The 18,987-nt window shown below is 37.7% G+C and overlaps 1 protein-coding gene across 2 annotated transcripts in view; it reads right to left on the reverse strand.

Annotated features, from left to right (window-relative positions):
- Positions 1-2,439: 2,439 nt before the first annotated feature.
- The window catches only part of LOC126428456 (myosin light chain 1), a 69,634-nt gene continuing 53,086 nt past the window's right edge, over positions 2,440-18,987 (reverse strand). The window contains exons 4-7 of one of the 2 annotated variants that reach the window (XR_007576838.1): positions 15,801-15,968; positions 13,160-13,246; positions 8,737-8,823; positions 2,440-2,892 (exon numbers count right to left, since the gene is read on the reverse strand). Coding sequence is in view for 1 of the 2 variants with exons in the window: in XM_050090391.1 (XP_049946348.1) it covers positions 2,834-2,892; positions 13,160-13,246; positions 15,801-15,968 (314 nt within the window). In the remaining variant the exon portion in view is untranslated. The remainder of the gene's footprint in view (positions 2,893-8,736; positions 8,824-13,159; positions 13,247-15,800; positions 15,969-18,987) is intronic. The other variant, XM_050090391.1, reaches the window with a different exon arrangement.

An 18,987-nucleotide genomic window follows, 5' to 3' on the forward strand; every position in this document is an offset into this window, starting at 1 on the left:
CAATAACTCTGTGGATGGGGTTGATCTGACAGATATGCTGTCCTAACTGCATGCTGTACATAATAAAATGAGAAGTGCTATCATGGGTCAATACGAGATATGTACCAATCGTAATTCATTGCTCGAACAGACCTGCTCTAGATACAGTGTCGCAGCTGTACTTATGGTGTGGACACTAATGTGTCAGTTGGTCATGAGTGTAACCAGTTGAGAACTCGGAGTGCCTGGGAGAGCAGTGGTGTGGAGGAATGAGCCACGCCTCCCCCTTGCCTACGTCCACGTTTAGTACGTCAGGAAAAGCATTGTCATGAGGATCACTGGCCCCTTCTGGTGTTGTGAGAGTCGTACTCTGACCACATGAACAGTCATAATTCACTTCAAAATAAGAAAACAACAAGCAATGCACCACCACCGAAAGCAAAGCGGACGAAACAGAGCATTCGGTAATGGCTGCTGCACAATTGCTTTCTCTGGCAATTTCGTAAAGTGGTAGTTTGAGCCTGACCTCTAGTGGTTTCTTACATGACTGTAGTTAAAAACATCTCCGACCTAAAATTGCTACATTAATGTGTCTACACAATACTGCAGCGTCCTCTACCCAGTTTTGTTAAATTGCTGGCACAGTCACAGTATCTGTTGAATTCAGCAAAGAACTTCCTCGGGCCATCTCCCAACCATTCTCCTTCCTGCACATCTCTCCAACTGCACATAATTGTCATTGTCAGTCTCTTACCTGATCTGTTTCTTTGTTTTCCTGTCGCTATCAGTAACTCCCCACATTTCCTCACTGTGCAGCTCTCATTTCTTGAATGTTTTTTACATTAAAAGTCAACATCTCACAGCCATTAGGGACCACATGTTTGGTGAGAAAAATCAACGTAATCTTCCACTTGAAGATAAAAATATTGTAGACTTTATATAAGTTACAGAAACTGTATAGTTTAGTAAAGTAAGTTAGGTGTTTTCCACTGTAATATGAAATATGTTCGTTTGCAACTTCTGTAACTTCTCCTCAGTTTGTTTTTACACCACCTGATGTTTGGTGTAAAATTAAGTATTTATGGCTGTCCGCTGTATTGTGATTAAATCACCTATTTGCCATAACTTTCAAACTGATTGACACACTTCCCAGCAAAAACTGGTAATTAAAAAAAAAGTTTGTTTTGCATGTTGATGCTATAAATGTGAAATACATTACAATCAGTATAATAAAAAATATTCTTCTAGTTGATTTTTTGATAGCGTCTACAGCCTACTGTCACTTACAGAACACACAACATTTTTGAGGATTAAAAATACAGAACTGTACATAAGAGCACAAAAAGTTATTACAGTAAGGAGTCTGTGAGAAAACAGATTTGAAAAATATAATACACCAGGGCATTATTAGGTTAGAAATGATGACTGTGGGAATGCTCTTGTGTTACAACAAAAAGTATTTATGATGCATCATATTCAGAGTACTGGTACTAATATTAATGCAGAACACTGATCTTCAAATAATGAATAAATGTATTGACAAGCTAAATTTGATACGATATTGCAGTGCCTGTGTTAAGGACGATCCAATGTTCTTTTGGACATGTGTGCATCTCCAAAGGAACATTTAATTGTCCTTAACACGGGCACTGCAATATCGTATTTATCTGCCAGTACTAGACAGCAACTTTCAATTTAAATGTCCTCCCTGTACAGGAATCACGCGATGTGTGTATGAGTACAGGTTGGGATGCAGGAATGACGACATATGGAAGTTAGGATCTGGCTGTGAATCGTGCACAGATAGCCAAAGCAGTTAAGGTGACCACTTGTGCGAAGTGGGAAATCTGGGTTCAAGTCCCAGTCTGACACACATTTTCGTTGTCATTATCTTATACAGCTGATGGTTGTTTATATTCATAATTGCAAACACCTGTCATGTATCGCTAAATTTGAAGTTGTTATGCAGATATAACAAACACATTTCTACACTGTGAAGATGGCACTTGTTTTTTGCTCTGAGATGATATTTCTGTCAGGTAAAAGAAAATTGATTGACTTCTTTTATTGTCTTACATCACAATCAAGAAAGCATTTGACAGTGCCACAGGCTAGACAAAACCACTTACTGCACAGTGAAATGGTAATCTAAGATAAGGCAATTGCTCAATCACAATCTCCATTGACAACACACCACAGAAAGATAAAAGTGGTGCAGGAATTATCTACAAATCAATCAGAATCTCCCACTTTGCAATTTTACATTCGGGACATGCCATTATGATGGTAGAATCCCAGTGTCTGATTGCTTATTTCTGTTTACATTTAGGTGTTTAAAAATGTCCAGTCAAAATGCTTCCATAAGATTTTTATTCTTTAATGTCTTTTAGAAATTTAAATTTACGGGAATTTGTACGTTTCGATACAGAAAAAATACACAGAAAGACAAACACATGCACATACAAGAGACAGCTGTTATTTCATACTTTATTGCAATTTTCCTTATCCTGTGTTCCAGATTACAGTTTGTTTTCCGGCAAAAGAGCAATAATTTTGAAGGCAGTGATGTACAAAAAAAAAAAAAAGAGCAGGACCACACCAGTTTATTTGACTCGACAGTTTATCTGTTGTACGACGGTCACTTTTGTCGACTTCTAGTCCACACTTCTTTGGCAGTTTCCTCCGGATTTGCTGTCCCGTCGCCTCCGCCCGGGCCGGTCGGCACTCCCGGCGCAGAGGACACCCGGCCGAGTCGGGCGAGCACCGCCGTTTCTGTAGCCATCGCTGGTGCAGTGGGTGCTGGAGGGTGTCGCATGGAGCTCGCCGGGCCCGCTACGTGTGCGCCGCCTGTGATCTACTTGGCCTCGGCCGGCTTCTCCTCTGGTGGTCCTGCGATGAGGCGCTTCAGGAAAGCTGCAGGAGCACACATTGGGGAGAGATATTAGAATCTGCTGGTGAAAACCATCTGGACACTTGTCTGAATCAGGTCAGTTACACCATATAAACACAGCGACACAAAATACGCTCTCTTTGCAAGACTGGGCACTGCCGGTTACGGAGATATGCAGTCAATAATAGCCCACTATAAATTTACTCATCTCCAGCACAATATAAAGAAGCAGTTAGACAGTTACAGTTCCTGGACAACGATCTTCAGATCTACAAAAAGTAAAGGGAAAAGGTTATCAGTTAGGGAAATCATACTAGTGAAAGATCAATCCATAACAAAACAGATTTAAAAATTCCATTTAAAAACTAAGTCACAGTGATACAGTATAGCTCCTGATTCAACTGGTGTCATAAAGTAGATTTTTGTGAGTAAGGGTACACTGCAAACAGCAATTTGCCCATTTGCACTAGCAGCATAATAACACAGCCACCCTGAGCCTAACCATTGTGCTATCACCATATTAGCGCATTGGGCACATTTTCAGTACCTCCGACAATCATTATTTGTTACTCTCAACAATGCACTTTTTGACATCAGTTGCGTCAGGAGATATCTATCCTGCCTTAATGTTTAAACAGATTTCTTAATTTAATTATCATTTTTTATGTATCAAGCTTTCACCAAACCTGACCTTTAGCCATTTCCTTCTACTTTTGTGGACTTGAGAATGGTAGTTTGACAACTGAAACCAGTTACTTTTTATATTCTGTTCAAGACAAATAAATTTACAGTACACCACTGTATCATACGAGTGTTAACAGTGGGATGAGTAGACAACCATTCAGAAGAGGTGTCAAGCAGTGGCTCACATGTAAATGAAAGCCTAAAAATCGTAGCTCAGCTTTTCAGTGGGTCTCCAACTCCTGCACTGTCATCATTCCCCCACCAAATACATACACATAACGAAAGTATACAGGAGATACGTCGCTTAGTGCGGCGGTATGAATAAAGCGAGTCATCTTCAGTAGTGTGGAAGGGTAAATGTTGATAAGGAAGGTAAATACAGTGTGTGCAGTTGCCTGCCAGGGTAACTGCTTGTGCACAGGTGTGAGAATAAAGAGGGTAGTGTGGAGAGGGATACACAGGCACAGAAACGAGGTCAGACAGAAATGTGACCAGGAGGGGAAGTAAGGGTGAGGACTAGAAATGGAATGGGATTAAGCGTAAGCATAGGCAAAGGGCAAGGATACGATAGAGGATAACACCCATCCGCACAGTTCTAAGTGGCTGGTGGCTGTTAAAGATGGCAGGAGTCTTGGAGAAGCCACAGGCATCACTCCAGTTCTGCCCATTACAACCGAGATAGTCAATGACCTCAGTTGGGCGCCACACCTGGGAGACTGTAGCTCTGCTATGAGGAAGACTGTAGATTCGACAGGTGACCTACAGTGTCCTTTATCTACTCTATGTGACTATCTACAGTCCAATACCTAAGCATGGTGAGTGGTTGCCTTTACTCACGTCACTGTTCAATTTCCACTGATTTTCTCTTATCATCTAAAGAACGTTATAAATGTCAGATGTATTGGTGGGTTTATTGGAGTATCAATTTAATGATTAAAATTTCTCGGTTTAATAACTGGATACTGACAGGTTCCTCCTCCCCCAAGTAGCATAACTTTCCTTTCGCCTTTGGCTAACCTTGGTGGTGGTGGTGGTGGTGTGTGTATGTGTGTGTGTGTGTGTGTGTGTGTGTGTGTGTGTGTGTGTGTGTATAAAATACTAGGTGTACGGTGGTTCTTATCCCACTTTGAACTACAGTTCCACTGTAACTCTGTGTGTGAGTAAAGGTATGCCTAGTGTGTTGTTCAAATAACTTACTGAAAGTCTATAACACCTTGCTTCATTACTTGGCTGGAATTCTAATTGTATTTGGAGAGATAGTGTCTCAGTGGACATAAAATCAGTCACCTCCAGCAGGCCCAAATTACTGTGATACCATCTGCACAAGTGATGTAGGAGATATCGACACTTGACCATTCTTGTAGGTCTGTCAGATTTCTTCTCTCATATTTGGAACACGTTTGCAGGTAATTACACACATTCTGAATATGATTCAAATTCATGGATTTTGTAAGTCAGCTAAGCTTAATTACTCTTTAACATTTTACATATCAAGCATCTAACTATAGTCAAATAGCTGCAAAAACTGGTCTCATAGAATACATTTTCAGTACGATGATAAACAAGAGAGATAAGTTGCTCAGTATCTCTATTCCCAGTGTGCATCAAGTCAACTGAGGAGCCATTTCTATCTAATTTAAAACATCAGTTGAACAAGGCAGTCTGCTCAGTGACACTACTTTTTGCAAAGTCCTACTGCCCGGCATGTACAGTGACCACCTTGTGGCACAGCACTGTTATGTCTACCCACTTGGCACAGGCTTCCCATTACTTCACTGTAACTTACAAATCTGTGTGAGTAAACATCTCATAAACGTAATGCTGCTATAGATATCTGTATGACACACTTCCTTTTGAATATTCATTCCAAAACAAACCAATAAGAGACTAGTGATGCTGCAGCATAGCATTTTCTACCTCAAGTTGTGATATACTCAGGACAGCCCAATCTTTCAGTCATCTGTAGAATAATGTGACAGTTTCAACTACTGAAACAAACAGCACAGTCAAAAATCTGCCAGTCACACCACCTACTTCATTCTGTGTATTCCTTCTAGGCCAAAACTGATCAACTGGTCCTCACTGGCCCCATCCACACGTTACATACAGTGTACGCGACAGACCCTACTCTGTAGTTCCTCCGTCACACACTTTAAGTGCACTTGGAATATGATCTACCTCTTTCTGTTTTGTAGATAACCATGTGAAATGACTTAGCTTTGAGATGTCAAGTGACTGATTTTATGCGATTAAGCTTATATAGAAACAACAAGATAAATGTTTTATGTGCATTCTGGCCAACTTCCCACTTCAATTTGTCTCCATATATTACTTCAACAGTCCTACATTAAATCTCACAGTATTAATACACATCGCCTCAATCGAGAATGTGACTCAAATTTGGGGTGTGTTGCATTGCAATGTGTAAGGTCGTTCACTTCCTTCTGTGGTGTTTTATTATTTTTAAAACTGCAGAATAGTGACTGGCTCTTACTACATAATTTAATAGCACCACAGCAGAAGTGATCATGATTAGAAAAGAAAAAAAAAGTGTTTTTGCCCCAGGACAGTGTCCCTGCTGACACATCAGCTTCTGTGATGGCACAAGTATGGGAGAAAGGAAAACAAAGGTTTAAGTCTGGTTGAAAATGGACTCTCCAGAGCCCAGCTTAACGCCTATAACTGGCACTGAAATGCTGCAGTGCTTGTAAGCTGCAGTTTTAATGACTGGACAATTAAGTATCGGTATCTCAACTGTTTATCGTTTACAGCTAAACACTGAAAAGCTCATATAAGAAACATTGCTGCCTCTTGAAAATGTGCTGGTGTCAGATCCTATAAATCACAGTTAATTGTATGAAGGACATGATAATGGGTTTTATTTTCAACATTGTAATTTAAACTTTTAGTGTATGAATTGTCTGGCTGTAATTCTGTTATGTACCACATGACACAGCCAGTACTGTGATCACACTTCAGTTCACAACTAAAAATATAATACACTTGCGATGTGTTCATATTTACCTCAAGTGTGCTGAGTGTGACAAGATTTATGATTCATTTGGCATAGGAACTGATATGTCTCCATGTTTTTAATATACTATTACCATGAAGGAATACACTGATAACTTAACATGCATAAAACTGTGACATGCCTTCAGCTGCCTTTCATTCATCAGTTTTTGTTCACCGACCTGGGCTCTTTGCATATGGAGTACTGTGCTATAGTGTACAATAAACTTAAGTTTTATTTGTTGTCTTATTTAATATCTCGTGTTCTGTTCAATTTCTATTTTGGGATATTCCAAACTTCCAAAAACATGAGGAATGAGAATGGAGATATCAGAATGAAATTAAACATTTTATAATCTACTGAAAGGCTAACCAGCAGCAGACACCTAGTATACATTTCAGTGTATTTTTATTTTAAAATACATTAACTTTCAGTGTCAATTTACTTTTTTATATCCATTGCATATCTTGCAAAAATGATTCAGTTAATATTTCAAATCATTAGAAAAAAATTTGAAGCATTAATTGTGTATGGGGCTATTTTATTTAGAATAACAGAGACTGACAATGATTTTAGATGCTGCTCCCATACATAGTTATTTTAAAGATAATAATCAGTCATCAGGTGAAGTCATTCAATTGGATGGCACTTTGGTGACGTATGTCCCTAATCTTCCCCCCAGTTATATGACTGGGAAAAGGGGACCTCAGTTTAATATGGAATCCAGACCACATGTCATTTCTGGTGACTCCGTACATCATCATTGAGAGGTGAAGCCAGTCAAAATTTTCGTGGTCTTGCTGAGATTTGATCTCATAATTTCTCAGTTTCCATGCGTACATTTTAATGGTAGACCATTGAGCCTGACATTAATTTAAATAAACTCTGATTTCTCTACAAAGGAGTAGCATGATAGCTTGATAAATAGATATATTTATGCACATCACAAAGAACTTCAACTTTTTCTTATTTTAAGATAACATTTGATAACAATAAGATACATTAAATAACATTCCACTACCTGAAGATGGGTACAATGCCTAATTGGTTTTGGAAGTGAAGTGAGGTCACTTTTGTTGGATTATGAACACTTCTCTTCCAAAATATGTTCCTGCAAGATGTCTGCCTGTGGGCTGTGCTCAAAGGATGGGCATATTGCTCGAAGACTCCACAGTCAAATGGCTTTCGCAGAATACAGAGGTGGAAATTACTATCCGTACAGACCTAGTTTTCAACAGCCACTTTTCTCTGTTAAGTAATACAGTAAATTACTACAATACCTAATCAAATGTTGTCTTGCACTTTCTGCAGTACGAGTTGTCACATTCATTGTGTCTAGTGGAGACAAATAAACACTTTCAACATTGTCTACAAAGAGACTGTATTCTGTTCTGATATCTCCATTTCCAAACACGGGTTTTACAATTGGTTGAGACCTTCCCCAAAAGAATTCTCCTACACATTTAACAATAATTTATCTTTTAAATCAGAGAGTGTTCCATTCATTTTACTGTGCATGCCATTTAAGATTTAGATGAGTAAACTTAGTGTTTTGAGATCTCTATTGAATTTAATATTTACATATATTTAGGTAGATATAAATAAAATGTATTATTTGACACAAGCTTGCTAGCATTAAAGATCATAAGCTGACATATAGAAAGCACTATCTTTAGACTGCATTAGTTTGTATCTGTGTACACTTCGCTATACATGTCTGTGTCTTGTATGTTAATTTGTAATGTGCCATTTCTTAAAAAGAAAAACATTTATAGAAATTTTTTGACAAAATCAAATTTCAGATAGTTTTAGTTCCTTATTTACAACATATACACTCATAAAAACAACAATTAAATCTCAAAGAATTTTGTGAAATGTTGTTAACTATAGACAAGTTGTGGCATTGTCAGTTCAACATATAATCCTTTTTTAAAAAGAGAAGAGCAGATAATTTTTTAATGTCAAGGAAGTTGTGAGAAAATTATGTAAAAAATAATGCATGCAAGATGTGTTATCCCATTTCTCCGGCACACTGAAAAAATCTTAAAGCAGTATGACAACAAGAGATAAAAAAATAAAAACACACTTAGGCTCCACATAACACAGCCAACACAGAAACATGAAAGACAGTAAAACAAACATAATAATCACATACGAGCACAGTACTTACGATGGACATTAAATTTTGTTACACTTAATGCAATGAGTCTTTGGACTTCTAAGGTGACCATCTATGACATCAGCCGTTTGATGAATGCTGAAAATAGGGGACAATCACACAAACGTTATTAAACAAAACACCACAACTGGGGCTTTCGGAAACTTTAGGTGCCCTGCTGACATTTGTGTCCAGAATTGTCACACTGCACAGGTCACCGATGCATTGTACATGTGTGTGGAAGCCCACACCGTCCAACAGCAGGTATACACTACAGCGTATAATGTATGAGTTGCATAGACAAAAGGGGGCAAAAATCTCAGGGATAAATTCCTCGAATGCAGAGGAGATAAAATGTTACATCAACATGAGACACACATTGTTTTACAGGTCTACAAAGGGGGTGTATATTATAGCTTGTAAACCTGATATGTTGCTTTACGTTGTGCATCCTCACCCTTACGTGGATTGTCAAAGCATCCACATTGACCTCATTCACAGGACAGGGCTTGTTGGCTCACTAAGACTAGAACTTGTTCCCAAATTCCTAGCCCATTGCACATTTTCTGTCAACCTCACACAGTTCGATCACGAAATGTCAAACAAAACTATCGGTGCCCTACAACATGAAGTTTAATATGAGGTACGTACTCAAGAGGAGATGTAGCAGCTGAAGCTGAGATTACAGCCTGGAATAAAGAGTGCCGACAATACGGCCACCAATGCAGCCGATGATACATCACTGACCTAAAGATTGAGCTTGACACATTTTCAAAATTTTCCATTTCCCAAATGTGAAATGGAAGACACCGCAGCATATCCCTAATGCAGAATAAATAACATACCTACACTAAACACTTTCAATTACTAAATATTTTTGAAATACAGGTTCAGTCATCAGTAGAGCCACATCTGAGGTATCACAAGACAACTGTAAAGAAACTACATGGCACACAGAAAGCAGACACGTATCAGTGGACAGAGTACATCTTCAAAACACAAACACACACACACACACACACACACACACACACACACACACACACACACACGCCAATATTGAGCACTTATAATGCTCTATCCACTGACATGTCAATTTTCTTTACATCTCATAGTTTTCACGCAGTTGCCTTCTAAAACCCTGGAGGTATAAATAACGATGTATCATAAATCTGTACCCTCCCCCTTACACCTACAAGTACATACGTCTCACTCCAATGACGACGATACTTTATCGCGCCACACTGTTCAGTGCACACGTGACTTTACACTGTAAATGATTAATTGTTTATGATTTTAATACAGTAAAAAAATTAGTTCTCCTTTTTTAGGGGCTGAGTGAGTTGAATGCTTATTCTGACCATAAATGAGAATAGTGGTGTTGGAGAGGACGTTCTATTTAGTAATTAATTCCTGAACCATTCCAGAAACATACTGGCACAACCACATTTTCTTCCTTCATGTGCAACAAGTATATTCCCGAAATTTTGCCCCATTTACTTGTTATATCATTCACTTCCACCACCTCCTTGAACAATGGTAGATATTTCTTTGAAAAAGAAATGTGCATATCAAAGTGTCATGGGAGTCTGACAATATTTGGTTGCAGTATGAGATTCTGGACACAAAGCAGCTTGCTCTCCAGTGAGCAGATGTAACATTATAATTATTTGCATGCAAGAAATACATTAGCAGCATCACCTGTTCTGTAAAGGTGAGCACAAGTGTTGGAAAAGGGCAGAAATGAACAGCAACCAACAGAGTACATTGTCACTCTCAAAGTGCCAAAATTTTCTTCTTCTTCTTTTTTTGAAATTGTGGGCTTTTCTGAATGAATTAAGTTCACTACCTGAATTACACCAGAATTTACCTCAGCTCTGTGCTAAAAGCCTTAGAGGGACACACATTGGTTTGCATATTAATTGTGAAACTATATAAATTTTGCTAGATTTGCATATCTAATATGGAACTACATTGTTTTTTTAAACATAAGAAAAATCTGTTGTAGTGATCAAAAATAATTCTGTTGAGAGTCAGAGTACTTTCTTCGCAGAATCTTACACACCATAAATGTGATAAAAGTTTCCTGGAATGGTAGTCTAAATTCAAAATCTCACACGCAAATGTATATTACAAAACATCCACCCTTCTCTTTCTCTGTGAATGTATGTGTGTGGGAGGGGGTGGGGGGTGGGGGGGTTGCGAGCATGCACGCTCATGTGTGTTTTACTGATTATGTACATTATGAAAGTCAGTATTTCATCTGCTCATAAATAATGATACTCAACAGGCTATTGTATTAAGCGTGGTGGAACACGCCTCATACATCTGTCTCCCCCTGCCCCAGTTCTATTCAAATGGGTTACTGTATAAATCATTTCTATACTGTCCCATGTGTATTTTAATCCCTCTCATCCTGTTTTTATGTTTTTCCCACATGAAACTTGCTAGTTACAAGCAAATATCTGAATTCCTACCACCATCTCCCCCTCCAGTCTCATTAATAGGTGAATGTTACCCACGAACAATTCCCACAAGTTTTATACTACTACACCCCCTTTGCAGATGTGTTAACCCTTCCCCAATTCCCCACATATGGTTGGTTTTAAATATCCAATCGAAACTGACCCAATGGCAGATCATGAGCACTGTGCTCAAATCTTTTCTACTCATGCATATTATCTTGCATTTATCACCAATTCAGACAATATGTCATTTGTTACACCAGCCTTATATTCCATCTGTTACTTGAAATGACTCTAACAAGAAAGATGTCATCTTGCAGGACAGTTGACGTGGTTCTACCCATCAAGAATTATTCCTAGAGTATACGACAATCATTGTGTCGGTGGTGTTAGTAAATAGTGTGATGGTGTCTAATGCCTCCGCGGGGGGGGGGGGGGGGGGGGGGGGATTACTGTTCAACTTAGATCAAAATTTGTAAGGTATTGTGAAAAGTACATAAATATTTTACATGAGCAGTGCTAATGTTAGGTTACATGCTGTTTTCTGTCTAAGTAATGCATTATATTTTCCTGCCTACTACTGTGCCATCAGTGCCAAAATTTGTGTGCTGTTTGTACAGGTTACTTGTGTGCGTACTGAAAATAAAAACAGCCACCTAGGGTAAACGAAATGTTACAACAGCATTAATTTTTTAATATGGAAGTGTATCCTGTCAGTCAAAACGATCTTAAAGATATTTCTATATCAATATTTGGGTATAATTGTGTAGACTGCAAAATGCACGAGTAAACTCTGAACCGATGCCATTATCATGAAATATGTTTAAATTGGATCACAATAATTTATTTTATTCTAGAGAGTTCAGCTCCATCATTTATAGCTAATATTTCAAGACCTTTCATTACTCTACTCGAAACGATTCCCTTTTGTGTCAGCAAACAAAATTTTTATGAGATTCGTGACAATCTTAAGCCTTGTTTAATGTACCTGACTCTGGCCTTGAGCAAGTCTGTTGTGCAACTAACATGTGAAACCAAAATCAAATTTTGAGATCAAATTATTACAAACAAAAGTAAGTGGTCTAATTACTTACTTCAAAAGTCTGCTTCCATTATGAAACACACAATATAGCTTATTTATATTGGCTGCTGTTCTTTTCTGAAAGTCTATGATTTCCATTTTTATGTCTCTTACTTCATAACAAAAAAACCACACACATTTAGAAACTAAGGGATAAATTAAATGCAAAATTAAATGCATTCATAATCATCTCAGCTTACTTACTAAGAAAAGAATATGGAGAAAACTTTGCATTCATGTTATTAATGAAGAAAAGTGGTTCGAAGAATAAAAAAGCACTAAGAGTATTTATGGTATCCACGAGTCCTATGAGGAACCAAAAATACCTGCAGTAAAATTTGTAGAGGGCAAGAAAGAGCATAGATCTGAACTATTTGTGTAATGGATAGTGGCTCTCAATTCAGTATGTTAAACTATTATTTATTAAGTCACTTTACCATCTATGCTTGGTTCAAATTTTGCAATTGATTTCAAACTAAATGCTTGATTAGTCAGTTCAACATAATTTCTCCTGACCCCATACCGACGATCTTGAAAATATGTGCTTGTGAATTTTTCATACATATGAAAATAGACCTACTTGTAGAATTTTAAATGAAAATGTGGGTAGCATGCAATACGTAACAGATGCATGAATAGCTCAACTCCCTCCTATTACCAACTGCATGTGCCCACATTTTTAGTTTTAAATTCTACAAGTATTTTCACAGCTATTAAAAATTCACAAGCACAAATTTTCAGGACTATATGGAGCTATGAGCAATTGGTTCATATATGTGCCCAGTTGTGTATCCACAGAATAGCTAAAACTATGCTCTCTAAAAACTTAAAAAAAAAAAAACTGGAATGAAGACTGCTTTACACAAATAACTTTGCGATGTATACATACGAGCATAGGGAACAAAACCGTCCTCATCCTCAGGGTCCAGGCACTCCTTCAGGATGGACTCACACTCTTCATCTGTCAGTCTCTCACCTGTAACATTTATTTATCTACCATTTGATCATTGTTTAGGGCGACACTGATTATGTCAATATATGTTTACAGCAGCAACTACAGGGTTAATTATAATTTGAGCACTTATATCATTATTTTGCAATGGACTTTTACATACATGTTAACTAATTAATGAAAACATGGTCCAAATGAAAATTTTAACACTAGTTTAATTTATTACACAAAGGCATCCGATTTAAATTTCTGCTGCAGTGGATGAGCAATAAGAAAAAAAAATTTCAAGTTTAATTTTCATTGAGGTGTGTCTGTGTGTGTTAGTGAAAAGTAAACTTGAAATTTTACTGATTTTTTTATATATTAAATTTGGATTGTTACAGGTACTCATTTCAACTACAAGATAAATCTATTACCTATATTATCCACGTATATATGTGCAAAGAAGTCGTTTTGCTTTAACCACATTCGTGGTAGTACTGGGCAAAACTTTCCGAGTGTGACAAATGTCGTCTGGACCAATGGGCTCATTGGTCAGGACGCGTGTGAGGCGAGCAAATGGGCGATGTGCCTTTTTTATCCCCCCCCCCCCCCCCCCCTCCCGCGCTGAAATTTAAACCTGCCTCGTTGGGAATTTTGTTCGGTGTAACTTCTAGAATAAGCTGCAGCCTGTCTTTCACTCGAAGTTGGTTTCGAGTCGGTGAAGCCAACGAATAAATCGGAAGACACTTGGGGGCAGTTAGCGAGCATTCCATTACTGATTCAGAAAAGTGTTGATCGTAACCTGTATATCTTACGGATAGTCACTATAGTGATCCACGTCATTGCTGTACAATTTATCAAGTGTGAATTACTTGTCACAAGTTGTTCACTACCGTATTCTTGAATAATTTTCACCTCGCAAAGGTGTGGTTAGAGCTTCAGTGGCATCGTGAAATTCACGAGCTGCACAGTTCTGCGATAGTTGCAGCACGTCCCTAACTGCAGTTATCTCCATTGTCATGGACACCGAAAGGTTCTAAATAAATCATGATATTAAATTTTAGCTTTAATTCATCTCAACAAAATGCGCCACCTGCTTGCTGTAGCTTTGTTGGTTACTGCTGAGGAGATGTGACGGGAACTTCCAACAATCCTCGAGAAACACCCAAGTAACTCCATTAACGTTATTAACATTGACGTTTTGCTGCAGTATTATAGGTTAAAGTAGCTTGTAAGATCTTCTACGTCCATGTATTATCGAATAATGTTGGTAGGTATTGCTGGGATAGGAGCTTTTACGCTATACATCAGATGTTGTCAACGTGTCTCCGTGTCAAGCTGGCGGCAGCCAATATATTTATATTGGCCAATGATGACTGTAAACTAGACAGGATGTTAAATCGAACACCTTTCAGCCGTCTATTTCCAAACTGTTATCGCAAGAAAAAAAATAACAATTTGGAAATTAGACGGCTGAAATGTGTTTGATTTGACATCCTGTACCGATCAGCCGAGTCCTGTAATCATCTCTGAAAAGATGGACATACTGAAACTTGTTAACTTTATAAGTTTTTATACCGCTATCGTACGAATAAATCGTTGTACGTGCACAGTCTTTCCTTCACATTCTGCTTTTGTTGGATATTGGCACATCTTTTACGTAGAAATGTTATTAAAGACATGGTTTTAAATTCTATTCTTGGTTGCCGTGTCTAGTTACGAATTACTCGAGCTTGTGTGGCCGGCTTTTCTTAAATTGCTGCTTTTATCGCTCACAGCTGTTTCTTTTATTGGCATATAAAGCTTTGTTGCATTATTTGTGTTGAAATATTATTAGTAAGTTTTTCTAAAGGTCGAATTTACGTTGTGGTGATCGGTTGTTACGATATAATCAAACAATGGAAAATCCAGGATGGAATGTAACAGTATTATGAAAAGGAAAGTTACTACTTACCATATAGCGGAGATGTAGAGTCGTAGATAGGCACAACAAAAAGACTCTCACAATTAAAGCTTTCGGCTATTATAGCTAGCTATTTTTCGTTTCAGTCCCTGGAGAAATTCTTGGTATTCAACACAACAATCTTGCCGGGATGTTTCCTTTCAAAGGGCACGGCCAACTTCCTTTCCCGTCTTTCCCTAATCCGATGAGAACGATGACCTCGCTGTCTGGTCTCCTTCTCCAAAACAACCAACCAACCACAACAATCTTACCATAGTAAGTTCTAGGTTGCGATCAAACTGAATTTTCGGAGAAAATCACTTCTTTTGCTGGAGGCCTAAAACACACACGCATGAAGTTTAACATTGTAATCAAAGTTCTCAAATAGTTTGACAGATTTACTTCAAATTTTTACACGATACACTAATAAACACACACACACGTGTGTGTGTGTGTGTGTGTGTGTTGGTTCCAGCAAACGAGGAGATTTTCTTCGAAAATTGAGTTTGATCGAACCCTAGAACCTATTACGTTAAGATAGGTGTTGTGCTGAATACTCGGTAGTTCTTCTGTGACTGAAGCGAAAAAGCCTTAGATCCTTGGCTGTACAAGTCAGCTGTCCCGCCATTATGACCTCAGCCGTGGCAAGCTTACCGAGCGACAGCAGTGTGTGGGACAGCTCGGCCGACAGCATCTTGCCGTCCTCCGCCTTGTCGTACAGCTTGAGACACTCCAGGAAGTCCTCGTACGATCCCACCTCCTTCTCCTTCTTCACCTGCGAGAAGATGGGCAAGAAGTCTTCGATCTTCAGCTTCTTCTCGTCTGCACAACACAACGAAAACAACTTACTCTCACCGCTGTTTGTTGCACTAACTTATTCACACATCTTTAAGAATTTGCAAGGAATTGATGTTGTCACCAATAACGTAATAACAGTGGCGAACAAACATGGTTACATGTAATACTTCATTACATTACACAGTGTGAACATAAAGTCAGGGAACACTTATTGCATAAGAACTAAACATTGTACAGATGTCATACACATTGCATTTTGAGGAGGAACTCTGAATTTTTTTTTTTTTTTTTTTTCTACAAACATACGTTATGCGAACCATGAGTGAGTGACCCAGCAGACGTCATTACGGTAATCGAATTCTTGCCATACCCGTCCCAGCATGGCATCGTCGACTGTGGCAGTCGCTTCCCGTATTCTCTCCCGGAGCTCTGATCTTTAATGTGTCCCCACAGAAAAAAGCCACACAGAGTGAGATCTAGTGATAGGGGACGCCATTTCATGAAACAGCCTTTCCCTTCTGCAGCACGCCACGTTTACGTCTAGCGCTGACTAACGGCAAATTACCAAATTCTATACACATTCTTATTAATTTTTCTAGAAAGAAATACTTCATATCTCAAAATTCATCTTTCAGTAGAAGGTGTTGTCATCCAGAAACCCTTTTAATTTGTTCTTAAATGCTGATTGGCTATCTGTCAGACTTTTAATGCTATTTGGTAAATAATCAAAGAGTTTTGTGGCGGCATAATTCACCGCTTTCTGTGCCAAAGTCAAATTTAGCCCAGAATAGTAAAGATCATCCTTTCTTCTAGTGTTGCAGCTATGCACTTTGCTATTATTTTTGAACTGGGATGGGCTATTAACAACAAATTTCATACATGAATATATGTATTGTGAAGGTACTGTGAATATCCCTACTTGCTTAAATAAATGTCTGCAAGGTAATCTTTGGTGGGCTCCAGCTATTATTCTGATTTCACGCTTTTGCAAATGAATTAACCCTAAATATGATGCCATATGAAAGCAGTGAATGAAAATAGGTATAGTAGGGTAATTTACTGATATGTTTATTACCAAAATTTGCAATAACTGTAACAGCAGAAGTAGCTGAACTGAAATGTTTCAGCAGAATATGAATGAGTTTTTTAAAGTTCAATTTCTCATCAATGCACACACCCAGAAATTTTGAATACTCTGTCTTAGCAACAGATTTCTGTTCAAAGTCTGTAGTTATCAATGGTGTTATGCCATTTACTGTATAGAACTGTATATACCGTGTCTTCTCAAAATTTTGTGAGAATCCATTTGTAGAGAATTATTTACAATTTCCTCAGCTAATTCTTATTTGTTGAGTATGATTACTATACTTGTATCACCAGCAAAAAGAATTAGCATTGCATCTTCATGAATATGGAGCGGCAAGTCATTAATATGTATTAAGAAGAATAGGGGACCCAAGATTGAACTATGTGGGACACTGTTCTTGATATTTTCCCAGTTACAGGACTCTATTGTTTTTTTGCGGACTATCTGTCATCGTTAATTTCAAGTTTCTGCATTCTCCCAGTTAAATATGAATTAAACCATTTGTGCACTTTCCCACTCATACCACAATACTTAAGCGTACCTAGAAGAATTTTATGATTCACACAGTCAAACGCCTTTGAGAGTTCATAAAAAATCCCAATGGTTGATGTTTCGTTATTGAGAGCATTTAATATTTAATCATTGAAAGCATATATAGAATTTTCTGTTGAAAAACCTTTTTTAAAACCAAACTGACATTTTATTAATACTTCATTTTTACAAATATGCGGAGCTATTCTTGAATACATTACTTTTTCAATAATTTTGGAGAAATCTGTCATAATAGAAATTGGGCGGTAGTTGTTAGCATCAGATATGCAATGCTTTCTTGTTTCAGTGAACTACGACATGTGTGGCTGAGAATCCAACTTATATTTTGGGGAACAATTTTTAGTACTGTGCTGAATATGCCATAAATTTCATGCGAACTTCTACTTTATTATTTCTCTAATTTCAGCAGGAGAGGTGGGTTGAATTTCAGTTTTATCAAATTGCATAGGTATTGCCTCTTCCAGATACAAACTTACATTTTCCAATGAATAGCTGGATCCTATTTTCTCTACAACACTTAAAAAAGGATTATGAAAAATATTTTCTCTTTCTGACTTTTTATTAAGAAACTTTTCATTGAGTTTGATAGATACATAGTCTTCTTCTGCTCTCAGTTACCCTGTTTCCCTTTCAAGAATATTCCAAATTGTTTTAATTTCATTATCAGAGGTGTTAATCTCAGATATAATCACATACTTTTGGAATTTTTAATCCCCAGTGCAGTAGTTTTTATAATGTTTGACTGTTTCTGGATACCCTTTTCTATTTCCAGGATATTTTCATCTCTTTAGTAAACTACAGTTTCTTACAATTACGTTTAACTGTTTTCTTAGGGAAACTGTTTCCAAATATACTCACAAAAGTATCATAAAATAGGTTAAATTTTAAATTAGGATCAGGTTCCCTGTACACCTCGTCCTTTACAATTTACAATTGTTAAATCGTTAACTGAACACACTACTTTGAAGGACTGTTTTGCAATACTGTATGAAGCTATGTTATGTACTGTAACATAATATTTAAACACTTTACAAGAAAGCACTATTGGTGCATAGATGGAGTAAGCATAATTATTATTCACACATTGTTTCTATAGAGAGCAGTAGGACATCCCGTTTGCGCTTTCTAGGTAGCGCCTATAAAAGCTGAAAGAGATATCCACTTGAGTGATAAACGTATGAGAGTGCATCGCCGCAGATTCGCCTCAGCGAAACATAATTACATTTACGTTTCTTTCCTCCCCAAATATTTTATGACATACTGTTGTGTCATCCTTCTGAGAAATCTTCATTTAAGGACATTAATTTCACCCCAAAATTGGCTTACCAGACAAAAAACGTACACATTACAAGTATAAGCCTAAATTTTTGCGTTACATTTTTCCTTCTTTGAACAGTCTTCTGC

Source organism: Schistocerca serialis, chromosome 12 (assembly GCF_023864345.2).
Source record: "Schistocerca serialis cubense isolate TAMUIC-IGC-003099 chromosome 12, iqSchSeri2.2, whole genome shotgun sequence".
Lineage (NCBI taxonomy): Eukaryota > Metazoa > Arthropoda > Insecta > Orthoptera > Acrididae > Schistocerca > Schistocerca serialis.